Here is a 21,746-nt window from a genome sequence, read left to right as displayed (position 1 = left end):
GTAGACTGTAACACAGTGGACTTCCTCTTAAGGGACTGACCGAAAAGACCAGCCAAGCACATGGACCTTGTCCTGATAGTCACAGGAAGTGTTCGTGAGACGTGATAGCTTAAGAGAGAGAGAATACTTGGGATTGTGACAGGAAAACGTAGATTGGAGATAAATCCTGGGGACTGCAGGAGAGGCTAAAAGGTGTTGCTTGTGCTGCCACCCCAAGATTCTGGACACATGTGTCTGTCAAAGCAACTGGCATCTACTTCTGAATGAGATGGTGTATGGTACAAACTGTGTCTTTGATTTAAAACTTTGTACTCCAATCCAGTTCTGAAAGGAACACAGAACTATAGAACAGGAAACTCTATAAGTAAATTAGGGAGCTTGTAACAGAAGAGAAAAAACAACAACAAAGCAGATGCATAAAATCATAGGTGAAAAATAGGGCACATGGTAGATAATTGAGGTGGTACAGTCTATCCCAGCACCCTAATAAAGGCTGAAATCAGTGTTGAAGGTTTGCATTATGAGAACACCTGTCTTAACATGGAGTGGAATTAAACTGCTCAGGTAAGATTTACTCTTTGGGTCCAGTGGACCCCCGAGTTGCTCTGTAGTGTGCATATGTGTGCATTTGCACTGGAATGTACAAGATTAAAATAACACACACACACAAATATGATTCAGTGCTTCTGCAGTAGTATAAGCACAAAAGTAGCATTTTGCCTATTTGATAAATTTAAAGTTACTTTATGCATCTGATTTTGAGAAGTTGCTGGACCTCAGCTAGTTTAGATGTTTAGTAGTTTCCATGGGGTCCCTTCTGGCTCTGATGCCATGATTTCAATCGGAATACACCAGATCCCAATACTTTAGTACAGAGGTGGCTAATGTGTTGCCCTTGGGCTGGATTCCCACCTCTGGTCATCCCTGACCATTGACCATGCTGTCTGGGGCTGATGGGAATCTGGTCACTCCTGGCTAAGTAAGTTAAATATAAATTAAAATAAAAAGGAAAGGGGCTGTGATAAAATACTGCAGGACAGCTCACTCCATAATTCTTGAGGGCTGTATGGAGTAGGAGGTGGTTCAGGTTTGCCTAAGATAAGGTTTACAGATGATTTAAACAGCCACCGGGGTCCACAGAAATCCCATTAGCTGGCAAGGGTTAAAAGAATCCATCAAGCAAAAAGTATAAGAACTACCCCCTCCAAAGGCTTTGCCAGATACAAGCCTGAATGTAAAATAACCATTCTTCTGTGCCTGGTTTATTTTTATGCCTTTTTAAATATGTAAATTATGAAAGCGCTAATCATTTGATTACTGCATAATGACACCTTCCTGACTGATTGCATAGCTCCTTCAGTAAGCACCGTACTTTAGACACACTGTGTAGTATGGTAGTTGTATAGTACTCAGATGATGCGTTATTTAAATGTAGTAATTTAGAGGCGCAAACACTGAGGACTTGCAAAATAGCTTTTCTTGTCCTTGAAACTAGCAGTGTTTGGGTTTGAACAGAATCCCTTGTAATGACAGGTGATGTGCAGTTGGCGGGTTTTTGTGTGTGTGCTTATGAATACCAAATACTTACTCTCTCAAGCGTGTACCCATTTTATAATGTTGGAAATGATTTTTTTTTTAAAGTTGTGATTATGAGTTTTTAAACCAAAAAGAATTGGGTAGGTTGTGTAGAAGAGCACAATTCAGCGTTGGTATCTAACAGTTGATGTAATTAGAATGCAATTACATTTCCCCTCCTTTTTCCCTCTTCGTCCATATGAATGACATTCTATGTTGGCTTGCTTCTTAGACAACATGAAACTGTTATACCCAGCGAACTACCACTCATTCAGGAGGTTACCACCACGCTACGGGAATGGTCTACAATATGGCGGCAGCTCTATATTGTAAGTATAGAAGGTTTCCTAAGATAATTCATTTTTGAGGGTCCTGTACCCGTTGGTCCTTGAAAAAGCCTGTAGCTCAGTTCACAAAATCAGCCAAGCTACATACACCAGTAAAAAATATTCCAAGGGCCATGGTGCCAGTAGCTCAAGGGTATATACCAGCAGTGGGGAACCTCTGGCCTATGGATCAAATTGGGCTCACTGGCCAGATTGACACTCCTTTTATATGCAGACTGCCTGTCAAAGCTCCCAGGTTCCATTCTCATCATACTGTGTTTAAAAAGAAACTTGAGCAGCTGTCTCAAGTGGAGTGGAGAGCGATCGTGAGTCGGAGACAACCGTTCTAGGGTAGATGGATCAGTAGGTTTGATATATGGTATATGACAACCTCATGAACAAAAAGGACATTCTCTTTCTTCTCCCATTCCTTCTAGAAATTTGTGTTGCCAAAATGCTTATTAATTTTCATTCTGTTATTGATTCACACATGCATTTGACTGTGCACACCTGCATGCATTTAACATGTTTGTGTGTATGTATAATATTGTTCCTGAGTATTTCCTTGTGTTACTGCAAAGGTAAACCCAAATGTAAGGAACTGAGAAAATTCACTTTTGCATCGGTCTGCTTTCTCTGAGTGTTTTAAAAACTGCTTTGACTATTCTGAAGAAACAAACAGACCTACAGTAGTTATAAATTCCAACCTCTGTCTACACTTGCTCCTGCTAATGCTGAATTCAAGAGCTGAGTGCTGACAACTTTGTGTTCTAAACTGGGCCACCCGCGAATGAAAGGGAGGTCCAGGGATATTGGGGACGGACGGACTCTGTGGAAATCAGAAATGAATAAAACTTAAACCCCCTCCCCAAAGTGAGCAAGCCCCTTCCCAAATTGTATCTGAGGAATATGCCTGCATGCTGCCTTCATGCTGCTATGGGAACCTGGCAGCTTATGGGGCAGAGTGTGGGTGCAGATACTCTTCTTCAGCCTCATGGTCTTTCCTCAGTCTGGTAAGCTCTTAAATTGCGGATTCCCATCACCTTTTCTGGGCTTGGAGGCTAGGCAGAGAAAGCTCCAAATGCCTTGCAAGGTGGACAGTTTACCCACATTGCAAGGCTGTAGGAGGCTGAGAGGCAGGTCCAATAGCATTCGCACCCCAAGGATAAAAACAGAATATTGAATCAATACTTGTTTATTATTATTTTTTAAATCCAACTCCCAGCACTTTTCCTGCTGTACCACTTTAGCTGTTATACTTCATTATGAAGAAGACCAATAACAGAACTAAATGCATACTGTTTTCCTCTTTTACAGCAAGATAACAGAGAAATGTTCCATAATGTAAGGCACATGATATATGATCTTATTGAATGGAGGTCACAAATACTCTCTGGAACCCTACCCCAGGATGAGCTCAAGGAACTTAAAAAGAAAGTCACTGCCAAAATTGACTACGGAAACAGGTTTGTGATGTTGTTTGAAATGCACAGCCTTTTCTTTTTTTCCCTTTTTGTACGTAGAAGTCATATGCATAGAACTTGTATAAACCTGCAATAAACCGTTGCATTGTGGGGTACTCCTGTTCAATGTTCTAGTCTACCAGTCATGCTCCCCCCCCCCCGGATAATCCATTTCATTTTACCTTGCCTTGGGTTTTCTGCCCCTGACAGACAGACATGGCATTCTGTGACCACTGATCATGTGCAGTCTTCATTAGATAATTTGGGGGGTTTGGCTTCTTAGTTTCCCCCCTATATTTTTTCAGCTTCTGTAAACCTTAGGGATTCCCCAAGCTGACTTTTCATATCTCCATAACCCCATTTTGGCTATGTAGTGGTCATAACTCAGCACCTGAATTCCTTATTAGTCCTTTCCAACTCTTCAATCCTATGATTAGCACTGTATTATTAATTAGCCATTACTTATTCTTCCTTGGCTGTAAGAATGTAAGATGTTGAATGTAAAGGCAGACATGATATAAAAAGATTTGCAGTCCCTTATCCATAACTGGCTTCTCTTGCAAATGTGAAAAGTTGGTATTTTCAGAACTTGAGAGGAAATGTGTGCTGAGATTAAACACAATGAGTTCATTTCCAACTCAGCCCTACTAAGGTATAAATGTTATGCTGGTCTTCACCCTTGGAAGTTCTTTTAATCTTAGAACTGAGAGAATCTGAACTTTAAGGTGAAGACAGATGTAATGTTTTTGATATGATGGGATTGGTTTGAACACTCGGTGCTCTGAAAAGAAATGTCTTGGAATGGAACAAATCTGTGTTCAGACCACTTCCAACCTATTGAAAATTTCATATCTGTTCTCTTACTTTTTTCGAAGAAAGCTTCCAGTCTTCCGTATTAGAGATGTATGTTTCATGTTACTTACTGTCCAAATAAATTGCTAGAATACAATCTTACCTCTGTTTACCAAAGGGCTGAGATTTGGCTAGCAAGTTTGCTCCAAGACAGCAAAAACTAACACACCAGTGCAGCAAATAGGAATTGGGACAAAAAAGTTTTTCCAGAAATTGGATCTGTTAAATAATTATAGACATTGTAAGTATTTTGTCAAACTTTTTATGAGAGCGAATTTTAACATCAGGTTTTGTGTGAAACATATTTTTTGAGGGCTCCTTCATTGGGACTTACGAACTCAAGAGAAACAGCCATGTCATTTTCAATATATGCTTTCTGTAGCGAATGTTTGTAAAAAATATTACCTAAGAAGATTACCTTGAGACCTTTTTTTGCATTCAAATTGTTAAGTGAAGGCTGTTTGCAGTATTTGAAGCTGGAGATGTACTGCTGATTTTGTAACTTTTGTGCTTAAGCTTACTAACTTTTCACCAATTAATTGATTCAAATTCCAATTGCAGTAACAAACATTTGGGTAAGTTGGCTCTGGATAGATTATTTAAACATTTGAAGACTGGCTACAAATGATTTGCAACCCTCCCAACATTATTATATCATACAAGATTTATAGTCCAATATATGATTTGTAAACAAATACCGTATTTTTCGTCCCATAGGACGCTCCGTCCCATAGGACGCACCTAGTTTTTTAGGGGGGGAAATAAAGGAAATTCCCCCCCTTTATTTCCCCCACAAAACCAGGCCGGGGAACAACGGAATGGCGGCGCTGCACCTCCCCGCTGTCCCCCAAGCTTGTGGGGCTGTCCGATGTCTGCCCGGCACACGGGGCGCTCTGCTTCAGGGTGCCCCGCCCGCTGGGCGGCAGGCTGCTATCCACAGTGTGGGGAGCCCTGCGGGAACTCCCGCAGGGCTCCCGACGCTGCGGATGTCTGCCCGGCGCAAGGGGCACTCTGCTTCAGGGCGCCCTGCGCGCCGGACGGCAGGCTGCTATCCGCAGCGTGGGGAGCACTGTGGGAGTTCCCGCAGGGCTCCCCATGCTGCGGATGTCTGCCCGGCGCGAGGGGCGCTCTGCTTCAGGGCGCCTTGCCCACCGGGCGGCAGGCTGCTATCCGCAGCGTGGGGAGCCCTGCGGGAACTCCCGCGGGCTCCCCAGGCTTGCTGATAGCTTCCTGAAGCCTGGCGAATACAGGCTTTCGCTGAAGCTTGGAGAGCGAGAGGGGTCGGTGCGCACCGACCCCTCTCGCTCTCCAAGCTTCAGCGAAAGCCTGTATTCGCCCCATAGGACGCACACAGATTTCCCCTTCATTTTTGGAGGGGAAAAGTGCGTCCTATAGGGCGAAAAATACGGTAACCACATGTTGTCAATATCAATTAAGTGTTTTAAATTTGTTGTTAGCCGCCCTGAGCCCGGTTTTCTGAACTGGGAAGGGCGGGGTATAAATAAATTTATTATTATTATTTATTAGTACACCAGAGGTAGCTAACTTCATTTAAGCTTTATCATAGACATATGTCATAGATCTGGAAAAGTCCTTGAATTCACCTTCTGCTTCTGTAAATGGTTGGGTTCTGATCTTGGTTTAAACCAGGGAACTTATGAATATTCCTGTAGCTTTGTCTAAAAAGCCAGAGTATTTTAAAGCACCAAACTGCTTAATTGTGTCTAGTTCAGATTAATAAGAAAATGCTGTTGATTCACTTGCTGTTGTTTTCCTTTTCATACAGAATTCTTGATTTAGACCTAGTGGTAAGGGACGAAGATGGCAATATATTGGATCCTGAGCAAACCAGCACCATCAGCCTTTTCAGAGCTCATGAAATAGCTTCCAAGCAAGTGGAGGAAAGACTGCTGGAAGAAAAAGTAATGAAACATAATGCATACTAGTATATATTATGAAATGTGTAAATGGTGTTAAGGACTAGCAATGACATTTAGATTGTGAATGGCTTTCAAGATTATGTTTTCAAAAAACACATTGCACATTTCTCCTGGCTATAGCCTTTGCTACAGTCCTGAAGGAACATAAGCAGTTTTTTAGTTGGCACAGTAGCTTTTAGCATTTGAATTCGTAGGTCATAGATTTAAAACCTCCAAGGGTTTAATTAGTCACTAGTCTGCTCACCTGGGGCAGGATAAAATTGGTGAATTGAACCTTCCCTTGCCACTGTATCAGCCTTGCAGTGCAATGCTTCCTACCTCTCTGAATCTTTTAGATCTGGGAGACTACTGTTTCTAATGAGAAGAGAGAAGGTTTGCAGCAACCACAGCATGTGGTACTTGCCTGCATGGATGTCTTGCTTGTAAATGACCAAGAAAGGCAGCTCTGCCAACCCTGCAATTGTCCTTCCTTCTCTTACCCCCCTGTCAGTTTCTAGCCTAGTTGCATGCTGCCTATGACACATGAAAGATGCATGGAGTGAGAGTGGAGAGGGAGCAGATTAGTGAGCAGGAGCCAAATGCACAAATATTTGCAGGGCTGGATTTATGTAAATGTTTGTATCGTGGTGGGTCAGCTTGTTTCTTAGTCATCATAGAGTATTTGGTAAGTTCTTTTAAAAAATTCTCCTGTTTCAGTCTCAAAAGCAGAATCTTGACATTAGTAGGCAAGCCAAATTTGCTGCGACACCTTCGTTTGCCTTGTTTGTAAACCTGAAAAACGTTGTCTGCAAAATCGGAGAAGATGCTGAAGTCCTTATGTCTTTGTATGATCCTTTAGAATCCAAGTTTATCAGGTCAGTGCTGTACGGGAATGTTTTGTTTGCTTTGTTAACTGTTATATTTTAGTTTAGAGACTGCCTAATCCCAAAGGCACAGGACTAGTCATATGAATATATACTCTTTACTTTAAACCCCCCCCAAAAAACTTTATTTGTGAATGGCAGGGAAATACATCTTCCTGAAGATATATAGAAAAGGTGATAGTAAAGAATTTGAGTTCCCATGATATACATTCAACACCCTGCTCTCTTCTGAACTGCACAAAACACTCCTATGGCAGTCCTCTCAGTGAGAGGGTACAGCGTTTATCTCTTCAATCCTTTAAAGTGGGAATTATAGTGATGAACATCACAAATGCCTGTTGAGGATAGCAAAGACGAAGGCTGTAAAGCACACAGCACATTTACAAGTATAAATGGGCCTAGTGCTCGCATTTTGACAAGCATCTGGAAAAATGGCACCGTGAATTGATACAGAAAATCTAAACCTTGAACTTCAGAAGCCCATTTAAATTCTTTCAGCTTTCAGATAACATGCCCTTTTTTGTAATGCAAGGGGCGGGGGAAATCCATCAGGATTCTCTTTACTCTCCCAGAGCACATTTCTTCTGCAGCCCAAATGGAATGTAAAATGAAACAAATCCATGTATTCCTAGTTCCTGTTACTGCTTAAATGTGTGTTCTTGTGTATGTTACACATGCACAAAACACTGTTGTCTAACAGAGGCAATATTGGCTGAGTAGAATCTCTGTATGCTTGTTAAAATGCAGGTTTTAATGTGTCACAATGTGACATATTTAGCTTTTGCTTGTAAAATTGTGATGTAGCTGATAAACTGATATGTTTATTTATGCAGTGAGAATTATCTGGTGAGGTGGTCAAGTTCTGGGCTTCCAAAAGACATAGATAGATTACATAATCTTCGAGCAGTGTTCACGGTAAGTTTGCAACTTTTGAGGTATTCTGTTGCTTCAATAGATTGTGAGGCAGCAGGAAATCTCCAGCAGGGGAGGGCCATCGCTTCATGACAGAGCATTGCTAAAGGACTCTGGTTCAACCTCTGGTTCAATCCCTGGCATTTCCAGGGCTGGGAAAGACTGGAGAGCTGCTTGGCTGCTAGTGAAGACAGTATTGAGTTAGATCAGCCAACAGTCTGATCCGGTATAGTGCCGTTTCCCATGCTCCTGCCAAAGTCTCCTTTAGTTGGCTCCACTGCACACCAGCCTCAGGTTGGTGCAGATATGGGCATTGTTTGCCTTCCAGCTTCTGCCTTTAAGGACTGGAGCTGGGTTAGGAGAAGACAGAAGCCCCGTTCATGCATTTCTTGCTTCCAGAGCGTAGGTATATACAGGAAAGAGCAAAGCTGTGCTTTAGCCCTACCGTGTCCCCCTGGCCTCTCTCGGTAGCCACATGTTGCACACAGCTGTGTAAGCAGAAAGCTGTGACGGGGGTACTTGAATGATCAAGTAAGCAAGAGCTCACACAACCACATGCAGAACATAGTTATCGGGAAGGAAGAAATGTGACCGCATGGCTCTACACTGCAGATAGAGAACTTCAGACCCAGAGACCAAATGTGGCCCTTCAGACTCTTCCCAGGCCACACCCCTCATTAGCACTTCTCTGTACCCCCCGCAAGTGCTTTTACCTAGCTATAAAGTGTCCTTGAGCACTAATGCTTGCCTGTATGGAGGGCAGAGAAGTGTGAGTGCAGAAACCTCTGGCTTTTGAATCACTGGAATGTAGCCTACAGTAGAAAGTAGGGCTGCGCGGTATATCGTCCAAAACTGGTTTGACGTCCATATTGTGATATTGGTTTAATTGTTTTTGACCTGGCAATATATCCCGTATCATGATGTGTATGTGCGTACTATGTAGAAATCACAATGTGGGAAAAACTGTGAAGCCAGCCAATGACTCTACATAGCTCCCTCCTTGTTTCAGACATTGTGATATATCAGTATATAGTGATGTTCAGCTGGTGATATATCACAATGTTGAAAACCAAATGTCGCCTAGCCCTAGTACAAAAGTCAGCCTCTGTTGTTCCACCCACTTCCCCCTCTGCTCACCGTTGGCATAGGGTGCTGAGAATTATGCTCTGAGGGGATTTAGTTTTTGGACTTTTTTTAAAAAATAAAGGTCCTCCTTTCTTGGTATATACACTTCAGCACAGCACTCCTGTAGCATCCGAGTGTGGCTTTAATTGGCCATATCTGTCTCATAGGCAGTATTTCACTTGCTCCTAGTTTTGTTCTTTTTGAACCCACATGGACTTTCATGTGGCTTTAGCTCAATTCTGACACATGCTGAAGGAAATTCTTTGAGCTGCTAAGGGCACTAAGATTTTTGATGCTTTTGCACTGGGGGAAAAAAGTCATGTGAATCATTTCTGAAGACTCTTTGACGATTGTGTGGGAAATACATTTTTTAAATGAGTGGGGATTGTTCAGGACTCTAGTCATTTTAAACATTTCCATGTAAATGTATTCCTTGATCGTTATGAAACTTTTTGTCATGCAAATAACGGTTGAAGGGATGGCAAACTGAGAAGGCTAAATAGCAAATAATCTTTCTTCTTATGTAATCCGGATGCATTTGTTGGCTTTGGAAGGGGGGAGGCATTCTAACAGGGGGGGGGGGTAGATTGTAACTAATAATGGGAAATGGTCGCTTTCTGTTTTCTCTAGCACCTCAAAAGATATTTCTTCTTATGTAATCTTATGTGGAAATGTAAATGTAGTTTGCAAAGTAAAGGTATGAAAACTTAATGTTTCTAGGACCTTGGCAGCAAAGACCTGAAAAGAGAGAAAATCAGTTTCGTCTGTCAGATCGTACGAGTAGGCAGAATGGAACTAAGAGACAACAACACAAGAAAGCTAACCTCTGGGCTCCGGCGACCTTTTGGCGTAGCAGGTAATCCATTCTCTTTAGGTGCACTGTCAGAGTGTTCTGCAAGTAAGAGCAGCTGTTTGGTATTGAACAACTGCTGACTTGGCATGTTGAAGTTTTGAGAATAATTATTTAGCCTGTTGGTTATATTTACTGAATTTTATGCCTAGATCATTTGCAGCTTGCCAAGGAATGTGCATGTGCCCTTCACATGTTTATATACAGTGGTACCTCGGGTTACAGACGTTTCAGGTTACAGACGCTTCATGTTACAGGCTCCGCTAACCCAGAAATAGTGCCTCGGGTTAAGAACTTTTCTTCAGGATGAAAACAGAAATTGCGCGGTGGCAGCAGCGGGAGGCCCATTAGCTAAAGTGATGCTTCAGGTTAAGAACAATTTCAGGTTAAGAACAGACCTCCAGAATAAATTAAGTTCTTAACCCGAAGTACCACTGTATTTGTTTCAGAAGAGCCCTAGTGCAGAAGCAGGGTAGCTATGGCAAACATAATATTTGCTGCATAAAATGTAAAGTGCTAATTTCCCAGAATGGAAGGGGATGGGCGGAGAAATGATGCAGTATTAAACTGGATAAGGATTCCAGAAAGTTGTATGCAGCATTTAATAGGGATGGGAGAGCTGAATCATGTGATACTGACCAGGGCTAGGATAGACAACCTGGTGCCCTCTAGATGTTGTTGTTGTTGTTGTTGTTATTCCACCCCATACCCATGGAGCTCAGGGCAGTTCACAACATAAAATTACAATATCAAAACCACAAAATACATAATGAAAATAAAAACAAAGACAACCCAGTAATCCCCGCCTCCCTCAGCATATTTAAAAGGGCATTGGATGTCAATCAGTCAAAGGTCTGGTTAAAGAGGGACATTTGCATCTGGCACCCAAAAGTATATAATGAAGGTGCCAACCGAACCTCCCTGGGGAGAGCATTCCACAAACGGGGAGCCACTGCAGAGAAGGCCCATTCTTGTGTTGCCATCTTCTGGCCTCTCGTGGAGGAGGCATGCGAAGAAGGGCCTCAAAGAATAATCTCAGGGTCTGAGTAGTGACCTCCCTGAGGCGCAAGCATAGGCTCCCCAGATGACAAGAGCCCTGGCTGTGGTGGTCCAAAGGAAAGCAGAGCAATTCATTTGGCACCAGATTGGCTGCAGGTGTTGCCAGAAAGAGGCCTTCAAGACATCTAGAGACTCCACTCTAGATTTGTGTAGGCCTTAGCCTTTTCTTCTCCTGAAGAAGTCCCACAAGGCAGTGGGTACAGATTTTTCCTCAGGGTTTACTCCCAAAGACTTTCTTGTGAATGAGTATAGCTGCAAGGCAACAGAGATTTAGGATCAGAGTTCTCCTTCTCTTATATGGGCTACCTTCCCAGGCTGATGAGCCCCCTCTGCCCCTCATTTCCCTCCACAGCACATGCAATAACCGTCTTCTTGATAGTTGGACTCACAATGAGTCTTGTCTATTCAGTCCACCAGAATCTGTCTTCACATGCAGGGGAAGTCCTTAACTCACTGAGGGTTTGAGACCCATCAGTTACCCCCACCTGGTTTAGCTGGCCAGTCGAAGCCACTCCCAGGGTGTGGCTGCTGTTGTATGCTGACAGCTTCTAAGAGCCGTAGGTGAGAGCTGAGTGCAGCGTGGGGACCAAAGGTGGACAAATTACCCCTCTACTACTTTACTACAGTGATCCAAAAAGCTGGCCTTGATCCCTACTCTTCCGGCACCAAGTTGAAGAAACGTACTGGATTTGTTTTCATTACTGAGTTTCCCATTTGGAAGAGTTGAAAAAAGATGGAATATGATGTTAAGGACTTTGCTTGAAAAGAATATATTGATACTGAAAGTTACGTCAGCATGGTTCTGGTGTAAGGGAATGGATGACTGGTTTTAGTGCATTAGATCCTTACAGTATACTTAAGCAGGGCATTTGTCCACAAACATCCAGGTACAAGTGGCCGGCAGAGGCAGTGCTGGACTGGCATATACAATGTCTTTCTCCTTCCTGCTAGATCATGGTGATGTCTGCTAGTAAAACTGTGTCTCTTCAGAGATTGTTTGCTGCTGGTGCTGTGTTACCAAGCCATGGCATGCTGTCTTCTGAATGTGCCCTAACTGGTTAAGCTGAGAATAACCTTTCCGCTTTCTTTGGGCTTGGATATCTCTTTCATTATCCCATGTCTGGTCTGGTGCAAATTGCCTTACAGAACTAGCATACTGAACTAGCATTCCACATTGCCTGGTTTTAATGGGGGGGGGGGATTTTTTTTTTACAAATTTTATTTTAATGTTAATATTGAGTTTCATTGATTATGTTTCTGTAAGCAGTTGTGGAATTTTATAACAAGATGTGCAGCATATAGGTATTTTCAATAAATAAGTTTGAAGACTTGGTAGAGGATATTTCAAGTTGCAAATGAGTTTTTGAAGTATGTTCTGTTCTGCATGCATATTTGTATGCCCACAGGAGAATACACCTAAATGTTGTAAAAGGTTGTAAACAAGAAAATAAAGCAAGTTTCTCTCTGAGATCCATTATTATCTTTAGTCTCACAGCATCTGCCATGAAAGTGTGAATTTATTCTGCAGTGAAGTGGGTTATCAGTTGTAACATGTTTCAGTATGTGATGCACAAATGCATAGCCATTATTAGCTTCAGAAGATTCTGCTTTTTCCCCTGATGTGAATATAGCAGGGCTATCTTTGAACATAAGAATATATTTGTCGTAAAATAGTTCCAAACTGTCTGTTGTGAAGCACAAAGATGTCTTTATGCCTCTTTGCCACTTTCCCTCCCTTTAGATGTTGATCTCTTTAACGACATTTCTCTCTTTTTGATTTCAGTAATGGATGTAACTGACATAATTAGTGGGAAAGTAGATGACGAGGACAAACAACACTTCATTCCATTTCAGTCGTAAGTATAAAGTAATGCAGTAGTAATGTCAGAGGAGATTTCCAGCAATATTATAGTGGATTATGACTTTCCAGATTAGAATTTAGCTCAGATGGTTTCGATAATGAGAATGCCAAGAAAGGGAAAAATAGTAGTGTATGGCAGCTATAAATATTACAGCAAATTAGCAATAAAGTCACTTATTTTTAGCCTGTTTTGTTGAGGAAATTAATCAGATAGCTTTGAACTTCTGTGTAGCTTTTTGCTTGTATAGATGTGCATAAATTGAGGACACATTGGATGTTTAATTGACCTGTATAGTTCACAAGGAAGCAATTGTTGCTGCTATTTCCAGATTGTTATTTTAAGATTTGATTAGCAAACACTCAAAGTCTGTCCTTATTACTGTTGTGGGAAAGGAAGCTCCAATTTAGCTATAGAGCTCCCCACTTGGAAGGGCTTTCCATCCATTTCTCTGGATGAAAGAAAGGTGCTGTGTGTGTTGGTTGGTCACCTCAACTGAAATAGATGGGAGCGCTCATATAACTCCCAAGAGCTTAGCATGCACAGAAATTTCTGGACTGCAGTCAAGGCCTGAATAAGAAATTTAAATTGACCATGAGTTTCCTAGTTTGTAGAGATGTTGAGAGCGTTGAGCAGCCGTAGGTACTGAAATACATTATATTCTCTGGGAATAATTAAGGGCAGTGATACAGAATCTTGATGACACAGTGTGAGAAATGGTTTTGCTTCTTTGGGGGCTTTCAGTAAGCTTACAGGTGAATGCTTTTGGGCACTTTACTAAAGGTGAAATTCAGTGTTTCACTTTTCCAAGTGTTGTAGCTTGCCATGATTCCTTTCTCTCCCCCCCCCCCCACCATGTACTGTTCTGAGGGTACTCTTGGGCCCCCCAAGCCAATTTGTGGGGGGTGGCACATGGGGGAGGAGAGGAGGTAAAGCCCCACTGTGCAAGTGGAAGACCTTGCGTGTGGCTTCCACTGACAGGACAGGGTGAATCCTAGGTCTTTTTGTAAAACCACTTTGAGATTTCTTTCTACAGTCAAGTATATAAATTTCATGAAGTAAATAAATAAATCTCCAAATAACGCACATTGTGGACAGTGGTTATGCATTGTGTAGGCATTGGCAATATTTTCTTACGCAGTTTATAATCAGATGTACTTTTGGTAACACATGCTGCTTAAAGAAAAAAGCAGTCAACATAAGAACATTGAAGTAAGTTTACGTGGAAACCTGGATAAAATAAGAAAGTGGCATGTTGGAGGGCAGATGAAACAATATTCAATTGCTGCGTCAATACAGGGTGACAATTTATGGGTCCTTCAAATTTTTTGTTTCTATAGTAATTATGATTAATAACAAGTTAATAAAGTATTGTAGTTTAAAATGAAGTTAGGTGTAATTCAGGGACCCTGGAAGAAGAGTACTTTCCATTCATGCTTTGTGGCAGTTATAAGTTAAGCTGCAACAAGTGTATTGGGAGATGAGGATGAACACTGACAATGCATATTTATGGATAAAGAAAAGTAGATATTAGTGAAATGCTTACAAGTCTCTTGCTCCATTAAATCTGATTTATAGCAGTATGCATAAATCAGAATTTTGAAAGAATGCAGAATAATATGTGCCAAGGTTCTCTTTTCTTTTTCCCTCTCCTCTCCCATGGTAGATTAAAATGTTCTACAGAAAAACTCTGCATCAGGAATGAGCAACGTGCTCTGGCGATGAATAGCTTTGTCATTCCCAATGTTGACTTAAGAGCTGAAAACGTGAAGCAATTTTTTTCTTACTCATTTCACGTTGTGCCTTTGTTGTGCCACTTGGCATTTTTCTTTTCATATCCTGGTTATTTCATAGCCAGTGAAATGAATACAAACACAACGGCTGTCACATGGCACTGTGGCGTAGTAGATATGATTTTTCAAAATGCTGCATTTCATTTATAACTTCAATTTCATCTTGTTCAGCCATAGTAAAAATGTTTCTTGAATTTCCTCTTATTTTCTCCCTTGCTTGAAGCTACTTCTGTGCATAGTAGCTTTGCTTTTCACCCTTCTGTTAACTCTCATTAAGCTACGGCTTAATTCACGTCACTTCTGAAGCTAGTCTCGAGCATTCCATGGAGTAGTATGTTTTACATTTTGGTGTTTTGTTATTTTATATGTAATTTCTCAGGCTTTTCATCTTTCATCTGCAAACAGAGCTGGGATCTGGTGTACGTTTCTGGAATCACAAGTTTGCTTTACTTCTCTTAATTAGATTTACATCTTCCTGATGATCTTCTTATGTCTGTGTTGTTCCCTTTCCTATCCTTCGTCTTTGTGTTGACTAATGAACACTCTTTGTCAACTGTGTGATACGCTCCTCTGTTTCTTGTTACTGTGACTTCTGGTTTTCTGTCCCCCATCCATTGTTACCTTTTGGTGTTGGTCGTCATGTGCATCCTCCAGGCTAGCCTTGGATAACGCCATTCGACACAAGCAGTTGAACATATCATCCCGTTTTTCACCCAGGGTGGCAGGGGAGAATGATTTCCTTCAGACTGTAATAAACAAAGTGATTGCTGCTAAAGAAGTTAACCACAAGGGTCAGGGTAGGTACTTCGCTTTACTTTACACTGTTAGCATTAGAAATGATGTAACTCCTCCCATTTTGTCTGATAACTTTGACATTATTCTGAAGGGAATTGATTGAATTGTGTTCAGCATGGTGACATTGCCTTTTTTTCATGGGCACCTCCTTGCTTCGTTGGGAAGTTTGATTACTCAGATGATGAAAGTCTTAACTACTCTTGATATATGCTCTTTAGTACTTTTTCATGCAAGTCTTTCGGCCATTTCGCTATCACGCGGCATATCTATCATTTTAGGGAGTTACTGCTTGCTCTTTATAGTGAACATTTCCAGTTGGGTAGCCGTGTTAGCCTGTTGTGCCAATCGCAACAAGTTCTACTTAATCTTTTTGAGATGCTACAATACTCTGTCCATGTTTGCTGTTTAGTTTCCAAGACCTGCCATAGCAGGTATGTGTGCATTTAGTTTATAAACCTATAAACGTAGGGGCCAAATGTAGCCCTTCATTCATCTCTGTTGAGCCTTCAGGACCCTGCGAGGATATGCTTCATCTCCCCTCGCTTGCCCTGCTCTGCACCATCCTTGAGTGCTTTTGCATGGCTGGAATGAGATGTGATCCTGCCTTGGTGGAGGATGAAAAGGTAGATGTACGCATGCCTGTCTAAGGTCCTGTTTCCATTGCTTGAATGTAGCCTATTGCATAAAGATGTGAATCATGGCTCCCCCCCCCAGCTGGAATTTGCAGGAACTCAGTTCTGGCACCTCTCGGGTGGGTACCATTGCCAACAAGAGAGGCGTTCATGGTGAAAATTGCATCTGTCGCTTTGTTTCTTCCCTCAGTCACCAAAGGCATTTGACCTTTTTCTTGCAGGTTTGCTTATGAAGGGGTGAAAAGAGTAACCTACCTTCTCTACTCACCTTTTCTAAGGTTCTTCTTTACCAGATAGTGATACTTTTCAAGAGTGCAATCTTTCCCATTTCTCACATAATATGAAGTGAAGTGCGGGCATTAAATAAATTATTAATAATAATAATAGCAACCCGCCTGGGATCACTGAACGATGAGAGATTCTAGTAAGAAATAGAAAAGGACTAGTTACATGGCAGTAGATAAAACTGTGGCATTTGCTTCCACATAATATGGTGATGGATGACCCCCACTTTAGATGGCTTTATCCCCATGCATTTGTTAAAAGCCACCAATGGCCTCAATTCCTATATTTCCAACAGTATCTGAGGTGGTGTTCCTCTTGAGTTCCAGTTTCTTATGACCATGAGTGGGAGAGTGCTATGCGCTGACATCCTGCTTGTGGTACCTGGGTGGCCAACTGTGCTAATCAGCATGCTGGACAAGGTAGTCCTTTTGTCTGATTCAGAAGGGCTTGTGTAATTAAATGATCTGTCACCTTATTACCACCAAAGATTAAGGAAATGTTAAGAGATTGTTTTGCACTTGAAGAATACCATTTTATAAACAGCTTTTTCTGAACTAATGCATTGTACTTAATGCTACAGGTTTATGGGTAACGTTGAAGCTTCTTCCGGGAGATATTCATCAGATAAGAAAAGAATTCCCTCACTTAGTTGATAGAACCACAGCTGTGGCTCGCAAAATGGGGTTTCCTGAGATTATTATGCCTGGTAAGCTTCAACAAATTCTTGATCTGATGCGCTTAAAATATTTTAGATGCTACTAATGTGCTTTTCTTGAAGGTGAATAAGAAGCAGTTCATGGGAAAGTATGAATTGACTTGGTTTTGGGGTTTTTTAGTGTTTGTGTGAGATTTGGCTTTAAAATTATATTTTCAATCTACTTTCAGACTCTTTATTAATAATGTAGTAGCACTATTGTAAACACTGTGGACTAACTGTGCACAGATGGTGGAACGTCTAGTTCATTTTGTTTCAAAACTCAGATTCCTGGTGTGTTTTGAGTACTTGGGCTTTTAATGTATGTTATAAATGAATCTATGAAGCAATAAAGGCAGACTTCAAAAGCGGCTCTGTTGCTTACGTGTCCAAATGGGCTATCAAATGTGTAGCTTATCCATTATTGCATACAGATGTGTGAACATCTTTGCAAAAATATTTACTCAGTATTTTTTGAGAAATGCTTGCTTTGTTCGTTTAGTCCAGGTTCATAAACAAAAACATTTAACTCAATTGAGGAGCATTTATACCTTTTCAATTACATTTCATTAATAATAACGCCAAAAAATTCTGAAGATGGGATAGGCATTGTAGGAAAGTTAACCAACTGGACCAAGCAATTGTCTGCATTTGAGGAGCACTGAAAATGATGGCAGAATTAGGCCTCCTGAGCCAGAAAAGCTGAAGGGAAGGAAGTTGACAAGAAGGTTAGCTGCAAGCAGAGATAAGACGCAAATATAAGCAAGCCACAGATGCAGATTTAAACTCTTCAGGAAAATAAATGGAAGGTGACCTGGAGATATTTATAGGTACTCAGGCTCATTAAGAATCAATAAGTAGAAAGCGATGCTGAGGAAGCCCTTTGAATATAGAGAAGAGAATAGAGCATTCAACAACATTTCTTCCAGCCTCAAGAATGGGGCAAGAAGGAAGGGCGGTTCTCAGGATTCAAAGGCTGCTAGTACTCAAGAATGCTAAATCTTAGCATTATTTGCTATGTGCTGTGTTATCAAGTAATGCTCTCTGCTTATGATCAAATCAGAATTTGTTTAGGAATTTGTCCTTCTTTCTGGTATAACTCAGTTTCCATTATTGTTTATGAGAGTGCTGCATCATTTGGCATTTTTGTTAGTTATATATGGCAGGCATTAATTTATTCCCAGAGTAGAATGTGGATGGGAGCTGATTTGTCAAAACCAAAATGTTCTTTTTATCTTGGATGATAAATTTTGAAACTTTTACCTAAACTTGCGTTGTTTTGAATACATGCAGCCTCAAATCAAAAAGCACGCACACACTCACACACACGAAATACTATTTATTCATTGAAGTATTTCTATACTGTCATATCATAAAATATCAAGGTGGTGTTCACTGTCAAAACATCAAGTATTTTTTTTTAAGTGCAGATAATCATTAAGGTGCCTGCCTACTTAAAAATTAAACAGCAGCAAAGGCCTTTTTGCAGAGGAAAGTTTTCAGGAGATGCCAGAAAGTAAAAAATGAGGATGCATGCCAGATCTCTGCTGGAGAAGTATTCCATAGCACAGGACCGGTGACATGATATACCCAACTTCTAGTTGGGACCAGTTGGGCATCTGTAGCACAGGGAGCAACTTACAGTGCTCATCTATATAATCTCAGTAATTAAGCTGATATAGAAGGATTGAGTTTGTTCTTAACATATCCTGGATCCAAATTATTCAGAGCTTTGTGTATTAGCACAAGGACCTGGCCTGGAAGCATATGAGTAGCCAGTGTAGATGTTTTAGCAGAGGTGTCACATACTGTTGTCCACCTGCCCAGTTCACTAGGCACTGCATTCTGCATCAGGATGGCCAAGGCTGATCCTGTCCCCATACCAGGCCTAAACCCAGATTGAAGTGGATTCAAATAAAGTGTCATCCAGGAACACTTGCAGCTTTTAGGTGCAGTTGTACCAGGTGTACTTGCATTTGAGTACACCCAACCACACACCCATATGCATACCTTATGAGTAAATAAAACTTCTACTTCACAACTAAACTCTTGAAATTTTCATAGGACGAGAACCCTAACACTAAAGAGTAGGTTAAATTAAGAAGATATAAATGATAGGAATTTTAAGATTTGTTTTCAATTTATTGATAGACCGTAAAATGCTGTACTAATCGTTTTGCTTTCTTTCTCTTTTTCTCTCTGCCTCAGGTGACGTCCGTAATGATATCTATGTAACATTAGTTCAAGGAGATTTTGACAAAGGCAGTAAAACCACAGCAAAGAATGTAGAGGTTACAGTATCCGTTTATGACGAAGATGGCAAAAAATTGGAGGTATGTTGGGTGCTGGTTTATTTCCTGTGCTAATTCTAAACCTTTTCCTTAGTGTATGGCTTATGACTGGTCAAAATAGGATGTGATCAAATATTGCCAAATAATTTGGTATTTGTAAAGCATTAATGTACACCATCAGAAAAGAGTTTTGCATTTCCTGACTCCATTATTTAATGACCTGGTTCACTGTACACGGCAATTCTATGGCATTGCAAGACTGTGAAAATATATGGACTCCTGGATAGGAGCTTGCAGCTGCTTTGCTTCACCCCAGTCCCCTTTGGCTTAACATGTTTTCTGGATCAAGACTGGTTAAGTTCTCTCCACACTAACAGTGTACTGTTGCCAAAGTTTTTTCTTGGCTGCAGCTTGTGGCTAGTAAGGAGGGAGCCTAACCATGGTTGCAAGCTCCTCTCCAGGTAGGAGACATCACGTTTATAAGCGTTTCACTAAGCCATAGTTTGGCTTCCTGTGCTGTGCGAACAGGAACAGCATGTGTGAACTTGGAACAGCATGTCATATGTTTTATTTCAGCTAGTACTTCCAGTTCTATCAAGAGCCGCTGTTTTTTTCTAGACTTTAATACAGACCTCCCTCAGGAACTTTATGGAGCGGACAGCTAGATAACAAGCCGGGAATACTCGCTGGGTTCTGTGGAAAACAAGATAGAATCATGGGTGGTCATATTCAGAGATTAGTCACTGATGATTATCTGTGTTCCTGTTTGGAGTTGCCTGCAGTTAAAGCAGGTGGTTAGCAGGAGAAGATTTGCTATGCTGCTGTGTTTTGTTCTGACGGCTCCATCTTTAGGGGACAGGAAGCCTCCACTCTGCCATTGCTAACAATCAACACCATAATGAAATGAAAATAGTAAGTTGCCACCCACACAGTGGCATCCTTGGTTTAGTGGAATATTTGACAATCTCCTACTGTTGCCAAATAGTAGACAGTGAATTGACAGTATTTTTCTGGTCAGTTGACCCATATACCAATCCTGATATTCCTGTATCTTCTGAGTGTGTCAGAATATGTAGGAAACAGTTGTCAGAATTAACAGCGGAATTGAATTTTTTTGAATGATTTTTGTTTCAGAAATGACAAAACCATTTTCTGCCTATTGTTTCCCTGTCACCCTGCTGAAGCTGGTGACATGAATTTCCCTCTTGTGTTTTCTTATTAAGTGTAACAATAGAATTTGTTTATACATGCAAGTAAAAATTATCTAATGTGTACTATTTCCTTCTTTCTTTTTAAAAGAATGTCATTTTTCCTGGTGCTGGAGATGAAGCGCTTTCAGAATATAAGTCTGTGATATATTACCAAGTAAAACAACCTCGCTGGTTTGAAACTGTAAAGGTATGTCCAGTGTTAGGATTCCTTAAAAAAAATGAGTAAGAGAGAATCCAGTTGATAGACTTGCTATATAGCTGTCAGACAAAAGAGGTATCTATGCCAGAGAATGTTTAAAGGTTGCTAAGAAACAACATAGATGAAGACATTGACTGAATGTATTTATCTCCCGGTCTTCTGGTTAAGACAGCTTTGACAGAATTATTCCAACATCTGTCTTTCACCTCTTTTGAATTAGAAAACTGAACAGTAAAGCAAATGATTGCAATGTAAGATAAAAATGTATTACTGTAAACTGCACAAAAGCACTGTGGAATTATTGGGATTTCTCATACATTGTTAATGAAACTAGAATTGCGATAGCGGTTTACCACAGCAAATGTTAACTATTGTAAAAGCAATGCATATTAATAGTACTATAAACCCAAAGGTTTAAACCCAGTTTCAAAATTCAGGCCTGGGATCACATATCCCTCCTCCTCTTCCTCCAGCACAGCCTTAAGGAAACTTTTTCTTCAATTCTAGATTAATCACAGCTTGCTCTGTTGTTTTAGCTTCTGCCAACCTAACAGTTTGAAAGCACGCCAGTGCAAGTAAATAAATAGGTAACTCTGTGGTGGGAAGGTAAATGCCGTTTCCGTGCGCTCTGGCTTCCGTCACGGTGTTCCAGTGTGCCAGAAGCGGTTTAGTCATACTGGCCACATGACCTGGAAAGCTGTCTGTGGATAAATGCCGGCTCCCTCGGCCTGAAGCGAGATGAGCGCCACACCCCATAGTCGCTGAACTTAACTGTCCAGGGGTCCTTTACATTTACTATCTTTACTATGGATAGTAAAGTCAAACCACAGTTTATAAAGCTGGCTTATTTCAACTATTCAAAGATAAGATTAATACTTTCTTAGGGTTCAGCAGTTAACATGAAATGAAAATAGGAACTTTTGGTCTGCTTTTGTGCACAGTGGGAGGGGGAAACAATAGTCCAGAGCTCAGTTAGGCTTTTCTTGTAACACTAAACTATGGTTTAGCATCTTGTCTGAATG

The 21,746-nt window shown here is 41.0% G+C and overlaps 1 protein-coding gene across 2 annotated transcripts in view; it reads left to right on the top strand.

Annotated features, from left to right (window-relative positions):
* The window catches only part of DOCK1 (dedicator of cytokinesis 1), a 365,804-nt gene that overhangs the window by 56,896 nt on the left and 287,162 nt on the right, over window positions 1-21,746 (top strand). The window contains exons 5-15 of one of the 2 annotated variants that reach the window (XM_083506102.1): window positions 1,808-1,904; window positions 3,219-3,367; window positions 6,003-6,138; window positions 6,853-7,010; window positions 7,853-7,934; window positions 9,777-9,912; window positions 12,749-12,821; window positions 15,335-15,414; window positions 16,910-17,035; window positions 19,232-19,356; window positions 20,614-20,712. In XM_083506102.1, the coding sequence (XP_083362228.1) occupies window positions 1,808-1,904; window positions 3,219-3,367; window positions 6,003-6,138; window positions 6,853-7,010; window positions 7,853-7,934; window positions 9,777-9,912; window positions 12,749-12,821; window positions 15,335-15,414; window positions 16,910-17,035; window positions 19,232-19,356; window positions 20,614-20,712 (1,261 nt within the window). Of the gene's footprint in view, window positions 1-1,807; window positions 1,905-3,218; window positions 3,368-6,002; window positions 6,139-6,852; window positions 7,011-7,852; window positions 7,935-9,776; window positions 9,913-12,748; window positions 12,822-15,271; window positions 15,415-16,909; window positions 17,036-19,231; window positions 19,357-20,613; window positions 20,713-21,746 lie in introns of both variants that reach the window. The other variant, XM_083506101.1, reaches the window with a different exon arrangement.

This window comes from Podarcis liolepis (assembly GCF_965112155.1).
Source record: "Podarcis liolepis genome assembly, chromosome: 5".
Taxonomy (NCBI): Eukaryota; Metazoa; Chordata; class Lepidosauria; order Squamata; family Lacertidae; genus Podarcis; species Podarcis liolepis.
This window is presented reverse-complemented; position numbering and strand designations above follow the sequence as displayed.